This window comes from Ambystoma mexicanum, chromosome 10, assembly GCF_040938575.1.
Source record: "Ambystoma mexicanum isolate Mex_15411 chromosome 10, UKY_AmexF1_1, whole genome shotgun sequence".
Taxonomy (NCBI): domain Eukaryota; kingdom Metazoa; phylum Chordata; class Amphibia; order Caudata; family Ambystomatidae; genus Ambystoma; species Ambystoma mexicanum.
Window position 1 is genome coordinate 1,073,102,585 of NC_090932.1, and position 20,577 is coordinate 1,073,123,161.

Sequence of the window (20,577 nt, forward strand, 5' to 3'; positions counted from 1 at the left end):
GCCCAACTACTGTCTTCAACAATCTTAACAGAACTGTACAGCGGATGTCCTCCAATCAGTTGCCCACAGTGGTAAGTTCAGCAACCATCTCTAGGGACAGTCAGAGGTGGAAGGGTGCATTTTCGTTTGGTAAACATACACCCATGCTTCAGTTCTGTGCACCAGGTCTTTGTCCACCATAATGTCAAGCGTATCCTTCCAAAGGGAGTTTTTATTGTAAACTATGGGGGACACAAAACGCGCTCTGCTCATGTATCCATTCGTCATAGGTCTGTAAAAGAGTACTGATGCTGGACACACAATTACGATTGATTTTTATGAGGCACCCATCATTCAAGAAGACCCCCCCCCCCTTATTAGAATGGAGCTCATGGCAGCTCTATGAGAATACCAACGCAAAACGCCTAATTTTAGGCTGCAAGCCAGACTCCAAAATCATGCGCCACCATTAGTGAATGGGTTGTCGTTTAGAAAACTGAACACAGAATTATATGGAAACGTTTCATGCACGTACTCTGTCTTGTGAAATAAAAATGTCTTAAGCATCTAGTTCTGCTCCACCTAACCGGCACCTCATCCAGTAAACCCAGATTCCCAGGTCCTGTTCCATGGCCAGAAGAGCAAGTGAGTAAGCCAATGAGAAGTCCTTGTCAGAGGATCGAGACACATATTCCCGCATAACAGGGCAGCTTCCCCGAAAAAAGCTGTTACCCGACCATGTTTCCCCACTTACCCCCACACATACTGACACAGATCACATTCTGAAATACTGCCACTTAACTCGCTCTTGGGTGTGTGAAGGTTCATTATCGACGTTCTACGATTAACATTGTGCTTTCTTTGGCCTGTAAAAATTAAAAACTCAGAAGTAACACTAGTCTGCCACTTTGACCTCATTCTCCGAACTCCTGACAAAATGTACATGAGTAAACTATTGAAAATATAAACTCTGGCAGACTTTCAGAGCTACCAAGTTTCTCCTGGTTGTGCGTGTTGATACCATAGAGGCCTTTTGCCCATTTGAAGTCTGGGATTGGTATTTTTCTTTCTTTCCCATTTTAAATTTAGGAAAACTACAAGTCCCAGAATTCGAAGGAAAAAAACAGGACTGGATGATTTTCTCATTCATGGCCTGGAGAAACATGAGAGATCTGTGCTGGATTAAAGAAATGGCATTATGTCAGGTCTTACTCGACACTACACCATAAGCTTCCGACTAGTTCATACTGCTGAAGATGTACTACTGTCAAATATTACGCAGCAAAATCGGCTTATCCGCACAGAGATTTTCATTGGCTGCCATGGAGGAGCGACATGTTTTTTTAACCGTTGTTTGCTGCCCTTGCCCCTTCTTGGCAACGGGTCCAGACGGTCAGACAAACGATTTTGAGCATAAATTAGTACATATACACAGATGCGTAGGCAAAACTAGACCTTTTTCTAGACGTGTATAATGTACACGAATTAACTGCAATCGGAGCAAGATGCCGTGTATGGTGCCTTGGGAAGAATACAACTCCCAACTAGTGGGTGCATTCCTACGGTCTGCGTTTCTACTAAATAGGAGAAAGGGTAAAACGCGTTGCATTACTTCTCGAACAGATGAAAAATGTATTTATAACTTCGACCCATTCCAACAACCAATTCACAACAGATACAAAACTCAAGGCAGCAAATGACTGAAAAGCATGGCAAAAAAAACAACAACATTCCTATACTGTTCTACACGATGAGTAGACTATAGCAGCGGCTTACAAGTGAGTTTTTGTATCTCGTGTATATTGCATATCATTACAGCATCTAATAAAAAAAGTGTCTGCAACATAAGACAAATGCGTAATTGTCGTGCCTGCACTGTAACACAAGACCACTGACAGACTACTTGAGACACAAAACATACTCCCTAAAATGCGGGTAATTCACCCATTGAATCTTCCTGTACCTAGCAGGCCTGGAGAGGTAATCGCTAAACGAATATTCCAATCAAATAAAAACAACGTCGCAGAACTCAAAGTGGCACATGGCCGTCTTCTTACCGGCAGGGTAAAGAAACCTGCGTGCTTGACCTCGTCATTGCTGTCCGTCGTGTCGTTGGCGTCCATTGCTTTAGAGGTGTTCCTGCCAATGCCCATTGCGAGCCCGGAGGCGTGGGGGGTCAAAGAGCGGGAGTAACCGAAGCGGCTCCCTCAGGTGCACGTCCAGCAGTCAGGCGTGAGCATGGGGGATCCGCGTGCCAACGTCAACTCCAGCTGAAACCAAAGGGAATATAAATATTACTTACAGACATCTCTATAGCCAATGTTAAAGCAGAAAGAGAATTACCGTGCAACAAAAAAAAACAGTTTCAGTTAAGTAGACATATTCTCACATATCGCTCGATTGACGCACAGACAATACGCTTAATGCTGCGATTACTTATCGCTAATCTTCATCACGCCTGGCCTTACTCTTCCTCGTCACAGTATTAGCAGTTGAAGTTTAGCTCTACATGCAGGAACCCATACCAACTCTTTTCACCTTCAACCAATTCCATCTGCTGTGAGGTAGAGCTGCACGTATTAATGGTTTTCGGAAAGGAGGAATTGGCCACACTGATTCCATAGCCTTATTCAGGAGGACAGGGAACCATTGTCGCATCAGCCAGAAAGGGACTACAAGAATGATTAAGGCCCAATAATCCTGATTATTTGGCACCGTTCTAGGAATTGGAGGAACTGTGGGGAAGAGGGCAGCCCTTCCATGGCAAGTTGCATAAGAACTTGGAGCAAAAAGACTGGAAAGAAGCAACAATATGTACTATTTTAGGGAGACCAAGGATTTCTCTGCTAAGCCCTTGGGCCAGAAGCCTGGATCTCGAGCCTCTTTACCAGTTCATGCAAGCCACTGTGGTTATATTGTGTGTCCGATACATTTCTAATGGACATCCACCTTAAACCAAAGAAGAACTTTATCAAAAGCTGCTAATTCTTTCCAGTTGAGGTCCAGTGCTTCACCTCCTGCTCTCATTTTTCATAACGATTGTATGGCCCAATTTTATCACCCCAGCAAATCCCAGTTTTCCTGATCGGAAAAGATTTTAACAGGAACCTTTTGCTCAGGATTCTCTTGTGCTGCCACCAGCTTAAGCTCTATAAGCTTGTTGGCCACTGGAAGAACTGCTTTGAAATCTTGCAAAGCCGCAACCCCAATTCTTGTGAAGGTGATTCACCTTCAGCCATAGATGGCGCTTGGCCCATGGTTGAAAAACTTACAAAGGACTAGGGAAATTTTTGAATTGGAGAGGTTCAAGACGGCACCCTAAAAAAGTTTAAGTCAAAACAGAAAGGTCTTGACACCTCTCGGAGAAACCCTTAAAGGATCTATATTCATCCCTGGGGAGACACTATGAACTGCATTCCTCTGTAGCAACAACTGATGCTGGGACTGAGTTGAAAAAAATATATATATTTTTATTTAGTACATATCATTAGATAAAATACATTTTATTAGGAAACAACATTGTTTTATTAAAAAACTGTGTTTTAAAAATGGTGGTACATCAACCGTCAACCTTTAAATATATTAGAAAAACCGTAATACCCAACTTGAAAAAATGAGTGTACAATGACAATTACAAAAACAGCCAAATCAAGTAAACAAAATTAGTGGAACAAACCAAACCTAATAACAAGGAGAGACAAAACTCAAAACACTGTATACCAAAAGAACTATATGACATGAAAACACAATGTGCAATTATCAATAGCGGATGGAACACACTTTGGTGTTCTACCTGGAAAAAATGTGTCTACACTGAAACGCTTTGTGACAAAATTCTCACAATTGAAACGTTAGCCCAACATGTTTCATTCCCATTAGTCTTAAAGAAGATGGATGGTAGGAAATTCTTCAGGGGACGATGTGGAAGACATCGAGTAGCATGTCAAAGACTCGGTAGAGTATCGTATGCAATCTGCAACACTTGAAGCCGACTAAGGAAAGCAATTCATAAAGGGTGCCTTCTTTTAATTGAGGAAGGGCAACCTAATGGTCAGAAAAGGATACAGCAACAGGACAAATTAGTTGGATCCCTCCTGACTAATACTGTAAGTAGTATCTGATAACGGACTGATCGCTAGAATTAAAGCTTACCTTACTAGTCACTTATCAGTAGCGGCAGGGGTAATAACGTGAACTGCTCAAGTGGTGATATTTTTCTTTCTGGAAAAAAGTGTGAACACAGGGCAATATTTAAAAACTAATCAGCAAATGGAGATGACTGACTACTATCATGGGTCTGCAAAGAGGGATGTGGGGACATAAAATAAGCACCAGACCGAACTGTGGCCCTGTATCTCAGAATGTTTGGACATCGAGACGACCTACATGTGGAGGCACCACTAACCCATAAGCAAAGATCTAATGTATTTTCAGCGGGTAACTGAACGAGGAAAGGGGTGCAGATGCTGTTATTGGCCTCCCTTACGTTTACAGACCAGCTTTTTCACGGGAATTCTCCCGAGCCTTAAACCGTAATTGCATACTGCAACTGCAACTTCATAGGTAAAGCCAAAAGGCAGCATGCATAACTAACCTTTTTATATAAGACACCGTTCTGAAAAGACTCTCGCGGAGGGGGGTCTCTACCTTCCGCGGTAGGACCGTGCTCTATTGTACTCTGTTGCAGCCTCCTATACGGCAGGCGGGTAAGCGTTCCTATCACCGCCTAAGCAAAAAAGGGAAGCAGAAAAAGCTTCAATTTCGCGTTCTTTACTGCCGGGCGCAAGCCCTGTAGTGGTACGTGAAAACTACTCCGTATCCCAGACTGCAATTACAATATAATTTTAATTTTGTGCGGAGCGTCTTACTCCTTACTTGGTAGGTGAAGGTGCTCTCCTAGTAAACTCCGACGCTTGTCAGATTTCCGCGAAACTCCAACAAACTGTTCGGAGCCGCAGTGATTTCTACCTGGCAGGTGTCCAGAGTAGAAACTGACAAGGGAGTGCAAAGTGGCTGCACATCCCTAAAAAAAGCCGGCTGCCATCTTTAAAGTAGGTAAACCTATAGTGCTGCAAGAAAAGGGTGGGAGAGAAGGTTAACCCAATTTGCACTGAACTAGAACTGGGGAAATGCAGGCTGCAAAGTACTAGCATGTACAAAGAGTAACAAATGGAGAAAAGCTTGCAAGACCCGTGAATTCCCTCTTCCTGTGCCCATAATATTGGCCGGTAAGGATCCACAGTATAACCCCAAACTGGGGTAGGGATGTAACGGTATAACGGTATACCGTTAAAGATACCGTGAACCACTCAATTGAACAATAATAACCGTCCCATTGTTTATACCGGTGTACCGTTCATACCGTGAAGTGTGCTTTTCAATCTGATTTGGAAAGGCTGCAGTAAGCAAGTGCGGCGCAGTCTTGGTCTTGCACTGTTGGATGTGCCATCTGCCAAGTAGTTTCAGTTGGAGCAGTTTTTAATGCCATTCCATAAACCACACGTGCCTGACACAAAATCAATATGTTAGCAATAGGAAGAATAAATACAGTGCCAAGAAAGGGAAACGGTTTACTTTGGGTTGGCGGCTTTGGGGTTTATATATTTATAATGGATGTTTGCTAAAAATATGACAATGGGGGATTTCCCTGGTTCTATCATTGAATTTACATATAATAAGTCACGCTGCGAAATTCACTCATCTCTGTGGGTATTCCCTGCTGCCATACCAAAGGGTAACATGTCCGTGATTACATGAACACCTTTTGGCCCGCAAGGAAACTAATGGCTGTAACATAAAAAGTGTGTGTGCGTATATGCGCACAAGCTTATACTACCATCTGCCTCCGTTGATCTGTGGCATGCAGGTTTATAAAGATGGCAACATGTTCATCTTCACCAGTAGCCAGTGGGGGAGCTAAAAGCCAAAATGACCACTTAAGAAAAGCTATTCAGTTTGCTTTGCCAGTCGCAGCAGGCCCACCCCCCCCCCCTCCTCCTCCTCTCCACACGTGTGTTTGTGTTTGGTGGAAGCAAGGGGTGGCATTTCAGTGGAATGTATGCTGAAAAGCCCAATTCTGGCCCTGGGTGCCTAGTTTTGTTTGTGATGATAAATCTGACAATTTATGACCTTTTAGAAAATAGTTGTTAAGATTGGTTAACTCCACCTGCTATACCGTGATAACCATGATATACCGTCATTTGGCAAGAAGGTTATTATGCCGTCATAAAACTAATACCATGACACCCCTAAACTGGGGTACGAAAAACGGTTCCACTGGGGGCCGCTACTCGAAGGAAGGCTGACACCTTCTGCAAATAAAATGGTGGGGGTGCAGAACCCTAGCTCACGCGGTCCCACTCGATATTTTAGTTGAGACCCAATTCTACCGCATTACACAAATAAATCAGTCTTTGTTCTGTATCAAACAATTTTTGCTTATTTTCCAATGTATTCTCTTTAGCAGACATTTGTGACAATACTCCACGTGAATGACTCTGGTGAATGGTCCATAGATAAGAAATGGCCAACCATGGGGGCTGCAATATTCTTATTACGAATGCAACTTTTGTGTTCGGTAAGGAACAAGTTACTTACCTGTAACTGTTGTTCTCCAGCATGGGTCTGGCATGGATTCACATGCTCATGAATATTCCCCGTCGTCAGGCTGGGAATCCTCTGTAAAGAAAAAAAACCAGTATCAGTTTCGTTTCTGATCTGTCTTCCGTAGTAATAACCAATCACTGGTCTCTGCGTCATACTGACCACAGCCAATGACTGCCCTCTACCTAAGCACCGCCTCTGGCAGCCATCTTCGGATTTGGAAGCACGTGAAGTGGCAGTATGACCAAGTGAAGAGCCGCAGAAGGGTAGGCGGGAGGGTTTGCATGTGAATCCATGCCAGACCCATGCTGGAGAACAACAGTTACAGGTAAGTAACTTGTTCCTTCTCCAGCATGGGCTCTGGCATGGATTCACATGCTCATGAATAAAGAATACATAGCAGTACACACATGCACAACCACGGGAGGTGGCAAAGGCTCAACATTAAGCATTACATCAAACTCAACATTAAGCATCTTACCTCCTCACCAGGCTCACCTCAGGCGAACAGGTTGCGCAGCACTGCTTGGCCGACCCTGGACTCCTCCCTGGAATCCCGATCGACGCAGTAGAATTTCGTGAAGGTGTGCGTCGACCTCCACGTAGCAGCCCTGCATATGTCCAGCAGGGGCACACCAGAAAGGAACGCCGTGGTAGCTGCGATCGCTCTGGTGGAATGGGCTCTCGGACGGCCAGGCAGCGGTCGGTTTGCCAACCGATGACAGTACATGATACAGCCGGAGAGCCATCTGGAAATGGAAGCCTTCGAGAGAGCCTTCCCCTGATTGACAGGTCCAAAGTTCACAAAGAGTTGTGACGTCTTCCGAAAACACTTTGTGCGGTCCACGTAGAACTTCAGCGCTCTAGCCACATCCAGCGAGTGCAAAGTCCTCTCAGCCGGCGACGAAGGCGAAGGGAAGAACACAGGCAACACCAAGGGTTCGTTGAGATGGAAGTCCGACGGTACCTTGGGCATGAAGGAGGGGTGCGCCCTGAGCACTACCCTCGTGTCGTGAAAAGTCAAGTACGGGGCCTTGCAGGAAAGGGCCTGGATCTCTCCCACCCGTCGTGCGGAGGTGATGGCCACAAGAAACGCTGTTTTCCACGACAAACTTCAACGGGGCCGAGTGCAGAGGCTCGAACAGAGGTCCCATGTGCTTGGTCAGCACCACGTTGAGCTCCCACGCCGGGGCCGGCGCCTTCACCGGCGGGAACGATCTGAACAGTCCCTTCATGAACTCTTTCACCAGACGATGAGACCACAAGGACATCCGGCCCGTGGTTCTGGTGTATCGGGAGATCGCAGCAAGATGAATCTTGATGGACGCGTGTGCCAGTCCAGCTTTGGCCAGCGTCAGCAGGTACGGCAGTACCTGGGGAGCCGTAATCCGTAGGGGGTTAATCTTCTGTGCGTGGCACCAGACAGAGAACCTCTTCCATTTGTGTCCGTAGCATTTAAGAGTCGAGGACGCCCTGGCCTTTGCAAGAACCTCTCTGCAGTCGGCCGGTATGTCGTATCCTCCAAACTCTAGCGCTGCAGGAGCCAGGCCTGCAAGTTCAGCGATTTCGGGTCGTGGTGGAGGATGGCGCCTCCTTCCCTGGAGAGTAGATCCGAGTCCACCGGCAGCTTGATTGGCGGGGACGCTGACAAGTCCAGAAGGTCCGGGAACCATATCTGCCTCGGCCACGCAGGTGCGACGAGGATCATCCTGCACCGTGACCTCTTGAGCTGGTTGACGAGCCGGATTAGCAGTGGCAAAGGCGGGAACGCGTAGAGGAACAGGCCCTCCCAGGGGAACGAGAAAGCATCGCCCATGCTCCTCGCCTGGGGAAACCTGCTGGCGAACCTCCGGCACTTGGAGTTCGTCGCCGTCGCGAACAGATCGATCTGGGGTGTGCCCCACTGTCGGAAGAGGCGATCCACTAGATCCTGCCGTAGTTCCCACTCGTGGCACGAGCGCAGCTCCCTGCTGAGTGAGTCGGCGATGGTGTTTTTTATCTCTGCCAGATGAAACGGCACCAGAAACATCGTTTGGGCGACGGCCCAATGCCACAGGTCCTGCGCCTCCTTGGACAGTGCTGGGGACCTGGTTCCGCCCTGTTTCCTGATGTAAAACATGGTGGTGGTGCTGTCGGTGAAGATCCTCACCACCTTGCCCTTGAGGGACGGAAGGAAGGACCTGAGGGCCCAGAACACTGCACGGAGCTCCAGGACGTTGATATGGAGGGACTTCTCCGTCGGGAGCCAAAGGCCTCTCGCGTGCAGATTTTCGGTGTGCGCTCCCCACCCTTCCAGGGAGGCATCCGTGGTCGCTGTCTCCTGGTGGTCTGGGGTCTGGAAGTCCATGCCCGCCGTCAGATGCGCGCGGGTGCCCCACCACCGGACCGCTCGGCGGAAACTCTCGTCGAGTGTGATCCTCTCCTCGAAGCCGCCCGTCGTTTGGATCCAGCGCGCGTCCAGGAACTCCTGCAACGGGCGCATCCGGAGCCTGCACATGGGAATGAGGTAGATGCAAGAAGACATCATTCCGAGGAGGGACTTGATGGACCTCACCTTGGCCGCGTCAGAAACCAACATCCGCTGTACCTTGCCCAGGATGGACCTGGTCCTTTCCTCCGACGGGGAGGCCAGAAGGGACACTGTGTCGAGCTTCGCTCCCAGAAACAGTGCATTTTGCGCGGGTACCAGGTGGGACTTGGCGTAGTTCACGGAGAATCCCAGGACCGTGAGAAGTTGGACGGTCCTTGCCGTGTGCTCCACGGCGAGCTCCCTCGTCTTGGCTCGGATGAGCCAGTCGTCCAGGTAGGGGTAGATGTGGATCCCCTCGCGGCGCAGCTGCGCCGCCACTGGTGCGAGGCACTTGGTGAATACCCTGGGTGCCGACCGTAGTCCGAAGGGGAGGGCTTTGAACTGGTAGTGACGCCCTTGGACCACAAACCTGAGGAATTTTCGGTGCCCCTTTAGGATGGGAATATGGAAGTAGGCATCCTCCAAATCCAACGACGACAGGAAGTCTCCTTCCTCCAGCCTACCCAGGACGTGCTGGAGGGTGACCATCCGGAACTTCTGCGCCTTGATGAACTTGTTCAGACGTCGCAGGTCTAGGATGGGGCGCCATCCTCCCGTCTTCTTCTTCACGAGGAAGTATCTCGAGTAAACTCCGGAGCCCCGAAGCCTCTTTGGGACGAGTTCGATGGCGCCCTTCCTGAGCATCGCCTTTACCTCCAGGAGAAGCTGAGGGACGTGAAGCTCTTTCCTGGCCACGGGGGGGACGCGCGGGCACCTTCTTTGAAACTCGAGCGCGTGGCCCCGGGCTAAGGCGTCCAGCACCCAACGGTCGGTGGAGATGGACTCCCACACGCTGACGAAGCTCGCCAGCCGGCCTCCCACCGGGGTGCTTCGGCAGGGGCCCGACCCCACGGCCGGTTCAATCCTGTTTCGACGAGGCTTTGCCGCCTTGACCTCCTTGGCGACGACGGCGGGGTCCGCCAGACTTGCCTCGTCCTCTGTAGGCCTCCTGAGACGACGAGCGGGCCGCTTGACGGTAGGTGGAGAAACCGCCGCCGGAACCTTTGGAGGCGCCCTTGCCTCCGCTGCTCCGAAAGGGCGTCCGTCGTTGCTGCAGAACCCCAAGGGCCCGGGCCGTCTCAGTGTCCGCTTTAATGGCCTGAAGGGAATCGTCCACTGTTTTCCCAAACAGGTTGTTCCCATCGAACGGCATGTCCAGGACTCTGGTCTGTACGTCTTGACGGAAGTCCGTAGCCTTGAGCCATCCACGCCGCCTAAGGCACACGCCGTTGCCCAACTGGCGAAACCCAGTGTCGGCGATGTCCGTCGCAATAGTGATGGCGTGGTCCGACGCCACCTCACCTTCCTGTAGGATCTCCAGGGCATCCGCCCTCTTGTCGTCCGGTAGGAAGTCCAGCAGGGGAGCCAGTTTGTACCATAGCTCCCTGACGTAGCGGGCCACGATAGCCAAGGCGTTGGCCGCTTTAATCGTCGTCGCTGCGTCCCATAGCGTCCAATTTCTTTCCCTCGCCGTCCGGTGGGGAAGTCGATGTGGAGGCCGCACCCCCCCCGCTTTCTTCCTGGCCGCCGCGGAGACGACGGAGTCCGGGGTAGGCTGCGCCCGGAGGCACAGGGGGGCCGCGTCCGGGACCCGGTACTTCTTCTCGTACCGGTCTCTTCTAGCTGGCGTCGTGGAAGGGTTCTTGAAGAGGGCAAGGCCCTCATCCCAAATGTCGTCCAGTAGAGGCACCGCGAGGACCGTCTTCCTCTTGGCCTCGCGCCGCTGATAAAGGAATCCTTCCTTTTTCTTCTCCTCAGGGCAGAGTTGGAAAAGCTCGGATGCCCTGGCGATCATGGAGTGGAACGATCCAATCTCGTCGGGCGGAGAAGCCCTGGTGGGAGGTGACGACGGCAGATCCTCGTCGTATACCTCGTCGTCCGTACCCGTCGCTGCCGTGTCAGTCCCCGTATCATCCCCTCGGGTGGACGGGGAGGAGGGCTGGACGGGTCGCGACGGCTGAAAAGGAGGTGGAGGGTGAATCCTTCTTTTCTTGGGTGGGGGAACACCCGAAGGTCCCGGTTCAGGATCCCCCGACGGGAGAGGTTCCTCCGTCGGCAACAGTAGTCTCGTCCTTATCTCGGAGCATAAGGACTGTATAGCCAACAAAATGGCCGCCGAGTTGTCTTGCGGCGCTGGCAGAGGGGAATCCGACAGGCGATCAGGGGCCCCGTCGGCACCCTCGACGATGTCGTCACCTGCATCGGGATCCATCCCGACGGGCCGGTCTTCATCCACGCCAAGGCCGTGGCTTAAGACCTCGATCAGCTCTTCCTCCGAGGTTGGAGCCGAATCTACGACGACGCCCTGCCCCCCCCCTTTTTCTTCCCCGCCGGGGATTTCACGGGGGTCCTATCGATGGGCACAAAAGAGGACTGCCTCCGAGGTGGCAGGGAGACTCTGAGCCCCGAGATCGCCACCACTGGTGTAGCCTCCACAGGCTGAGCCAGGGCCGCCGCGACAGTATCGATAGAGGGCTTGGCCGGATGGATTAAGGCCTTCACCACCTTAGGTGCGCTCACCGCCTTATCCTCGAGGGGGGGGACACTGCCTCGCTCCCCCTCCGATGGGGCCTTCGAGCTCGACCGGGGCCTCTCCAGGAGCCTCGCCGGGTGCTCGCCCTTCCTCTTACCCGACCCAGAGCGTTGGCTCGTGGCTGAAGGTGCCGGGGAGGGTGCGCCCTGCCTGGCGCCCGTAGAGCCCGACCGTTCGGCGCTCCCGGTGCCAGCGGACTCGCGGTGCTTGGCCTTGTGTTGGACCCTCGTCGCCGGGGCGTCCTCAAAGGTCTTAGAAGACCGCTCGGATTTCTTCCTCTTCTTCTCGCCTGACGGGCTCTTCCCTTCCAGCCAGTTGGCGAGGCGTTGATGGCGGTCCTTCATGGTCCGCTCCGACATTGTCGCAAAACGCAGAGTCCTTCTCCACGTGTGTCTTGTCCTCATGTAAGCAGTAGAGACAAAGGGAGTGTTCGTCCTCCTTAAAGACGTTCTGCAGCTGGCATCCAGGGCAGACCCTGAACAGCTTTCCGGGCGTCGAGCTTCCCTTCTCCAGGGCCATGTCCGGGCCTGAGAAGCTTCTGGAGTCCTCCAAAAACGTAGCTCGACGAAATCTTCACCCTTGAGGGGCGCAGACGAATACGACACGGGTCCCCGTTGATCGGATGGAGAGTCGGTGGAGCTTGAGGCTCTTTTGACCGAAAAAAACAAAGTTTTTGAGAAAAAACGTGAAAAAATAGCACTAACGCTCGAGAGCAATAGCACGAGGATCCCAACACATGAACGTGCGGTAAAAATCTGAAGATGGCTGCCAGAGGCGGTGCTTAGGTAGAGGGCAGTCATTGGCTGTGGTCAGTATGACGCAGAGACCAGTGATTGGTTATTACTACGAAAGACAGATCAGAAACGAAACTGATACTGTTTTTTTTCTTTACCGAGGATTCCCAGCCTGACGACGGGGAATATTCATGAGCATGTGAATCCATGCCAGACCCCATGCTGGAGAATTCTAGTTTTAATTTTGCGTTCTGTCATCCCAATGTAGATTTTTGGGCAAGGGCACCAAATAACAAACCACCATATGGGAATTACAATTGGTGAACTGCCTCTGTTGCCAGGGTTTGGACAGGCCTAAATCTATCTCCTTTGTACGTTTGGTACTGGAACAGCAGCTACATCAACCACATGGTGCATGCCCGATGGTTTTGGGTAGCCCCCATGATTTAGTCAGAGTTAATTGTGATGTCTGAACTTGCCTGGCCCATGGTACCACCTGTACACAAGCCTTGGTGTCCTTTTAAGAAGATGCTCTTGCTGTTTGTTGCAAACTGCACATTTCTTTCAATAATCTCCTCAGGCTGCTTTTTCTGACTGAAGCTTAACCCTTTCCAGGTCTGCCCTGAATACAGCCCCAATGTATTGAAGATGTTATGTTGGTTCCAACTGTTGACTTCTTCCAATTTATAAACCACCCTAGGTGAGTAAACCTTTCGCAAGCCCAATTAACTGGTGTATCAACAAGTAATTCCCTGAGTCTCTGATCAGCCAATTGTCCATATCGGAAATGTGTGTATCCATTCCGGATGTGGTGCAGAGAGCTCCCACCAGCAGAGCCAGATTCTTTGTACATTTTCTGGGAGCGGTTTTCAAAATAAAAGGGAGAACCCAAAACTGGTAATGTGCCCCATGTACTGCCAACGTCAATCATTTTAGATGATCGGGGTGGTACAGTATTTTAAACCCAATATTGTCCTGAATTTTCCTGTAGGTTTGGGGGATCTAGGAAGAGGATGAAACAGAATCATCCTCCCTGCTCCACCTTAAGAACTTTCTCAATTCCGCTTTTTGCAAGAATTCTAAAATGCCCATCTTCACAGCCTCTTGATCACTTTATGGCGTAGGGGCATGAGGAACATCCCTGACTGAACTGGAAGACTGACCACAATTTTGCACACCCACTTGAGAATTTTCAATGCCCACTGATCTGATGAGATCTCTATCCATCTGTTCACAAATCAGGATAATCTGGCTTGCCATGGGTTTGCTTCACTTGCCATGGTCTCTGCTTCTGGGCTATTGAGCGCTTGGAATATCTTTGGAGGCAGGATGATTGCACAATCTTCTGGTACTATTATAGTTCTATTTAAAGGGCTGATTTTTCCCTAATATTCTATGCATACAGTATCATTTCTAAAAACCTGTGCATCTTTTCCTCCGGTTAAACCCCTTACAGCAAAACTCCTTCAATGGGCATCTTCATGGCAGTTGCCTTTTGGTTATCTTCAGCATACTGTTGGGAAGGAAATTAACCTCTCCCACCCCCTTAGGCGCTTTAGAGTAAGGTGAATCCCATAAATACACTTGGGCTGTGCCAGGGGGAGAGAAGGGGTGCTAAGAGCCCCTGTCCGGGTACAATATTTTTCAAAATATACATGCTTAGACTTAGTGCGCACATATAAGTAGACACCATTTTCATAGCTATGGCAGAAACATTTAATCCTGCATGGCTGCGTGGTAAACAGACCCAACGAAGGAACCTGAATAGGCGAAAGCGCTGACGACGGAGAAACCCACGCTATTAGCTCCCTTAGAAACTTTCCTTTGTTCCACAACTGTTGCCAATACGTGTTTTCCCAAGAAGGAATGTGCCCTGCAAGGCCGCAAGACAGTACCAGGCGCCTCACAGTGCATGTTTATCACAGCCAGGCCAAAGCAGGCCTCCGACACACCACACAGACCACCAAGAGTTATGACACTGACAACTGTCCCAGTGCAAGACCCCCGAATTCCATGATAGTAGGTGACCCCAAACCCACAAACAACACAACCATTCCACCTTATTTCATAATAAGATTTGTAATGCAAGGTGCAGGGTGGAATAAATGATCGTCCAAAGCGAGGGTGGAAACCTTGGGTGCGGCTGGTGCGATACAGAATGAGCGAAGAATGTGTGGGTCAGCTCGATCTTAAGCCTCCCTCTGTGCCGGTCCCTGAGCCTCCCATGTGCACGCCATAATGATAGAGTAGCACTGTCTTCCGTAGTAACTAATTGTGAACTCGACCTTAGTTCCATGGAGATGAGCCCAACAGACCCCACGTGATGGAAGACGGACGGACGAGGCTGGGGCCAATGGCCTGGCATCTCCTATGGTGCGGGCTAACCATGTATAAGGTCTCACCAACCAGCCACACAGGTTTTTACTGTATATGTTTTCATCACGAATGACAATTTGGTTCCTTATAACAATCTGCCTGTACCATTTTTCAGCAGAACGTTCTCCAGCAGCAGAGTTCTGTGCTGGCATACCTATTTTTTGTGGGATTAAATCCTTGCAAGAATCTCTAAGCCTTTTTTCCCTAGCAGGTTGTATTTTTTCTGGTGCGAGCGTTTGTTCGGGTGCCTTCAATACCAAGCCCTGGTGTGTATATCTCCTTCCGGACACAGCAACATCGATTGAAATGGCTGAAGCTCTTACTCCATCACACGCTACATCAGATAGAAATTGTACATGTCTCTTCATGGTATTAAAGATAAGGGCACAATCCTGTCAATGGGAAATCTCCTTGTAAAGTCCCTTAACGCCATGCAATACTGTCTGGGAAGTGCAAGGTGCATATGTGGTGGATCTTAACGTTAAGTGTGCTCCTGCATACACCTTTTTAATAGGCCCATCCACCCTTGTATCCAATGGTTCTTTAACTGAGGCATCACCGGCTATGGAAGAATTCTCCCAGGCATAGTATTTCTTCTCTTGGCAGTAAACAGTGCCTGCGTGCGTGCATGCGTGCGTGTGTGTATGCCCCCCTTTTGTTCGACATGCCTCTACCCGTTACCCCCCCTCTGTCTTTGGAGGGCATTGTCAACAGAATCCTGTCGCACCCCAACTCTTTAACTTAGAAAAGGGAAAGAGAAAACACAATGGGAAATATAAAACCATATTTTGACCCTTAAAAGTAATCTAGTCGCCCGCCTTCTAAAACCAGAGGACATTTAATGCATCACACTTTTTCTGACGTATCCGTACACAAGCTATTTACCATCACGACAGGCAACTACAACTCCCATAATTCCCTTAGCCACTGAGTTACCCATGTACTACAACTAGAAAGAGTACCTCTAGAAATATGCCGTGGCCCTGGAACACTGAAACCAAGCAGGGTCAAACACTATCACAATCACACCCATTCTGCCTGAAAAAGGACCTTTTTTCAATCACAGCTCCCCATCCCCAATTTCGAAAATCACTTAGAAGAAGCAGAGGTAACTAAGAAGATTAAAGATCACTCAAAACCACACAGACAGAAGACAGACTGCCCCATGCTAATACTGGACTGCCCCACTGTTCAACAAGGACAGGCAGACCCAGCGGAGAACTCATACCTGCAGCCTGTTAAAGAAACCCAAGTGTACAAAAGGTGGAGTTCCTGGTAGAACAGGGAGCAGGAGTTGGGAGAACTGAAGGGAGGCTTTGTGGCTGAGTCCAGCAGGGGATCCCTTCTCAATCCCAGCCCCACTTGCTAAGCAAGACGCCGGCTGACCTGGTGTGGCTGGAGGCTTGCAGCCTGGAGAACTGACAAAAAAGCAAGGAGAGCTGCTCACAGCAGGCCATATACGGGCCAGTGCTGTGATACCCAGGGAGATAGAGGGGCAGGTGGGCAAACCCTGACCTCAGATCTGAGAGTGGCGAGTCTGTTCCCAACAGCATTGCGTGGCCAGTGAGTCTGAGTGTGGGGAAACCCGGCACACGTGTGAGGCTGAAGAGGAAACTTGTCAGAAATATTTGAATTTTCCTTGTGAGCATGAAATGCACTATTTATCCATAAGGAACAGTGCATTGTGGGACATGTAGTGGAAATGGAAATACAACCACGAAGACATCTGCACCTTGCCTTTAAATTGACAACTGTAGGAGATGCTACAGAGTAACTGAGGGGTTCGGCATAGTGAAAGTGCCCAATTGAAAGTCTCAGTTAGACAAACATTTAAGACTGTGAATCAAAGGGATCAGAAGTTTTAGGGGAAGGAAACCCCTACCAGTGTTGTGATAGTGAGGTCCGAGCCTGTCCGAGGGAGACCTACATGGAATCAAGTACTTCTTGTGGTGGGTCTGGGAGAGGGTACAAGTATTTTGATAGCAGGAGAACTTAACTCGTGTTGCCTACACCAAAGACACTGGATGAATGGGACTGGTTCAGTGGGAGTAAATGGTGAGAAATGGTTATTAATGTTTCTAAATGAATGGGATCTGATCGTCTGTAATGGTAACTTAAATGGAGACCCGTCACCAGCTTATACTTGGGGGGGGGGGGGGGAATCAGGGGAAATCAGTTATTGATTATATAATCCTTTCCAGAGACATCTTTGTCTGCAGCTCTGGGATGGAGCGACCATAATATGTTGACCCCGAGGATGTTGGATGGAGTCGAAACCAATGAAGGAGGGTATGCGATAGATCTTGAGGTGAACAAGGGTGGAAATCGACTGGTTAAGTTTAAACGAGATGGTCACGAGTTAAAAACAAATTTGAAAAACTCACTTATGGTTAAATCAAAAGGAACAATTAATAACTGTGTGCCAACCAGAAATATTTAAACATTTCCTCTGGGAGCGCGATAAACCACAAGTGGGAGGAGCAAAGAAAGTTCCCAGTCATAAATACCAGTTCGGTCAACCTACCTGGGTACGGAAAAGGGAATTTAAAAAACAACTAAGATTTGAGCAATGACATTTCTGAAAGTGGTGCCTTCTTAAGGAAAAAGAAAATCCTGAACACAGAAATGGAACAAGGCCAATCGATATTTAAAATGTTAACATCAAGGGGAACTAATGATGGAAACCCTTATTGCAAAGAATAGAGACTAGTGGTTACTAGTCAATGGTGTTAAGATCTCACAATCCTCCTCTCTGTGCGTCGGAAGATAAATGGTGCGCTTACTTTGAATCTCTGTTTGGTAAGATAATATGCAACAGGGCCACTGTTCATTTCCTGGCTTCATTGTGCATCTCTTGGTATATATTTTAGCATCAATATTAATCAGCGCTATCAAGGCAATATGACCCACAGGGTCTTTACCCGCCTACTGGAATATCACTAATTTAGACTGGTCCATCGATTCTGTTATATTCCCTGTCCTTTCAAATGAGTTATAGAATCATGTAAGTGGGAGTGAGGATCATCTGGAATTATTTATAGAAGGTGGCCATGAAGCCATCAGACCCCGGGGCCTTGTGCAAGGGGAGTTTCCCAATAGCCACTTGAACCTCCTCTTCCGTGATATCCTTCTCCAGTTCCTCCTAGTCCTCTCTCAAAAGCATTAGGAGACCTATCACCTCCAAGTAAGCTCTCTGTGGGTCCCCCCCCCCCCGAGGCCTGTCTGAAGACTACAGAGCCCCATAAAAGCATTCAAAACACCCAATAATTCAATCGGTGTCCAACACGTTCTCCCCCCTCTACTTCCCTGATTTTTTATATCGTTTGGCCTGCATCCCTCTGTCTCAGATGTCACGCCAGGAGTTTCCCCGCCCTATTCCCTCTCACATAATACTGTTGTCGAGCTCTAAGAAGGCTCCTCTCCGCCTTCCTGGCCCTTAGTAAATCTAAATGCCCTCAAATTGCTCTATTTGTTTTCATCATGTCTCTCGTTGGGTAGTTTCCCATTTTCGGCATTATATCCTTAAGTTGTGCTTCAAGTCCTCCTCCAATTTCTCACGTTGCCGATCCCTAGAGGCCTCAAGTGCTCTGTGCCCCCCCCCCCAACCACTGCCTTAAAGGCGTCACACAAATACCCGGGGAGGTATCCAACATGGCGTTCTCTCTAAAGTAGGTCTGCATCTTCTCCTCTATTGCTCCCAACAAGACCGTATCCACTAAAATCCATTTCGTGGCAATGACCACTACCAGAACCCCCTCTGCCTATGGTTCATGTCCAACGTGGCACCCAGGGGTGCGTGATCCGATAACGCGATTGTGCCCAGGTATACTTCCCGGATTCGCCAGGTCAGCTGGGCCGATACCCAGATGCAGTATGTGACTGTGTTCTGTGTACATGCAAATAGAACGTAAATCCTGCTTCCGCACCTCTGCAGGTGCACCAGACGTCCACCAACCCCAATCGCTTAAACTTCTCCTTAAGACCTGGGACCGGTCCCCCATGCAGTGCATTACCCACTCGACTTCTGTCTGCCTCCGGTGCCCAGCCTATATTTAAGTCACCTGTTAGTATAACATACCCCTCAACTATATTTTCGAAAGGAGCCGTGAGTAATTCTTCCTGTCCGGAAATAGGTGTGTACACCGTCGCTACAGTAAAAATGTCTGCCTTAATGCGTTAAGAGGACAAAGAGGTTTCGTCCTGGCTTGTCCTCTTGAATCCAAAATCACCATGTCAGGAATGTTTTGAACGCCATCAGGACCACTGCTTTCTTATCTTTCACATTTACCTGAATTTTTACATATGTGGGTTTCTTTGAGCACGAGAAAAAAAAGGTATCTCCCATCTCAATAAGTGGTTCCCCTGCCATCGCTTTACCAGCGAGTTTAACCCCCAAATATTGTAGGTAGCGATTATAAATCCATGGTTGTTCCCCGCACTGCCCATTTCAGTCACCTCTCTTTGCCCCCTTATTGCCCCCCTGTGGGGATTCTCCTGTGTTTGCCCAACCCTTGACTATGTGGGTGCATGTATCCGGCTATCAGCGCTTTGTCTCCCTTTCCCTCGTACCCACCCTTCCAGTCTTATCCTGCTGCTTCAACTTACCTGTACAGCAGCTCCCCCTCCGATCCCCCTTATCCTCCACCGCTTCCCTTTGCAACAACCCAGGCCGGTCCATGGGTCCTAGAGACATCTTTGGGGAGTACCCGGACCATGTACCAGTAAACTACCTGGAATCAACTAACTGCAGAGAGATTAAACTAACCGTTTTCCTAAGATTCAGTCAAGCCAACTTTCTCAACTACCCCACCCCGCCACATTTTAACAACCCTTATTCGGCTAAACGTGTCGATCACCACAGCAATCCCCTTTTCGGTGCATATAGGATTTTCATCTCCCTTCCCCTATCCCCCCCACGTTGAGCTAGACCTTCCTTTCATCAGCCCTGCGTATGCAACGTGTCTGCCGGTTTTCCCCGTGTCTGCTGGTTTTCTCCAGCCTCGGAGCTCAGGACCGGTTGTTTTCTCGAATCACTGTGGACCACTCCCATTGCCACCTTGAAGTACAGTACAATCTCGGGCTTCTCCAGCACGATACAACAGTTCTAATGGCAGCTCCAAGGTCACACTCTCAAGCTTTCAGCTATCAAGGCCGTCGATGGCCAAGTCTCGTTTTCTTGAAAGTCTCTTGCCTTCGAGGACCCGACTTATTCACCTAACAAAACAAATATACAGTCTCTTTTCCATGAGCTTGGGGTGACTACTTTCACCCTGGGATTCCCCTCTTCTGGGCGTAAATCCCTAGAAAGTTATTTAATGATATCAAGACCCCGGATAGCTATATTTTCTTGCTTTCAAGGCTCTCTCTAGTTCCAAAATAAAGTTCCTGGGTCCCCCTCTTCTGGGCACTGACCCTTCTCAACTTCTTACCAAATCTTGATATCTTTTCAAACAGTTCTAGTGGTTCACTCTTGTCAACACACTGTTTCCTGGTACTTTAGATCCCTTGTTCACATTCCTCGGTCGGTCCTCACTCTTGCTAACTTCATATTCGCTTGTATTTGCGGGATTCACTTCCCTTACTTTCTGATATGGCGGGATTCACTTGCCTGGTTTCTTCTTACTGCTGGATTCACTGCCCTTGCTTTCACACAATTTATAAATCTTTTGACTGTACAGCGATTTTACTTCACCTTCAGTATGACCACTTTGACCTAATCCGCTGGCTCGCTTATAGCCTTCTGGCATCAGTAGTTTCTCTCTTGTGGGGCTCGACCAGAGTTT

General features: G+C 49.1%; 1 protein-coding gene across 1 annotated transcript in view; it reads right to left on the reverse strand.

Moving 5' to 3' along the window:
- SLC23A2 (solute carrier family 23 member 2) overlaps nucleotides 1-20,577 on the reverse strand; it is a 1,453,080-nt gene that overhangs the window by 1,333,470 nt on the left and 99,033 nt on the right. The window contains exon 2 of the mRNA XM_069618873.1: nucleotides 2,037-2,249. Coding sequence (XP_069474974.1) covers nucleotides 2,037-2,132 — 96 coding nt within the window. The 5' untranslated portion in view covers nucleotides 2,133-2,249. The remainder of the gene's footprint in view (nucleotides 1-2,036; nucleotides 2,250-20,577) is intronic.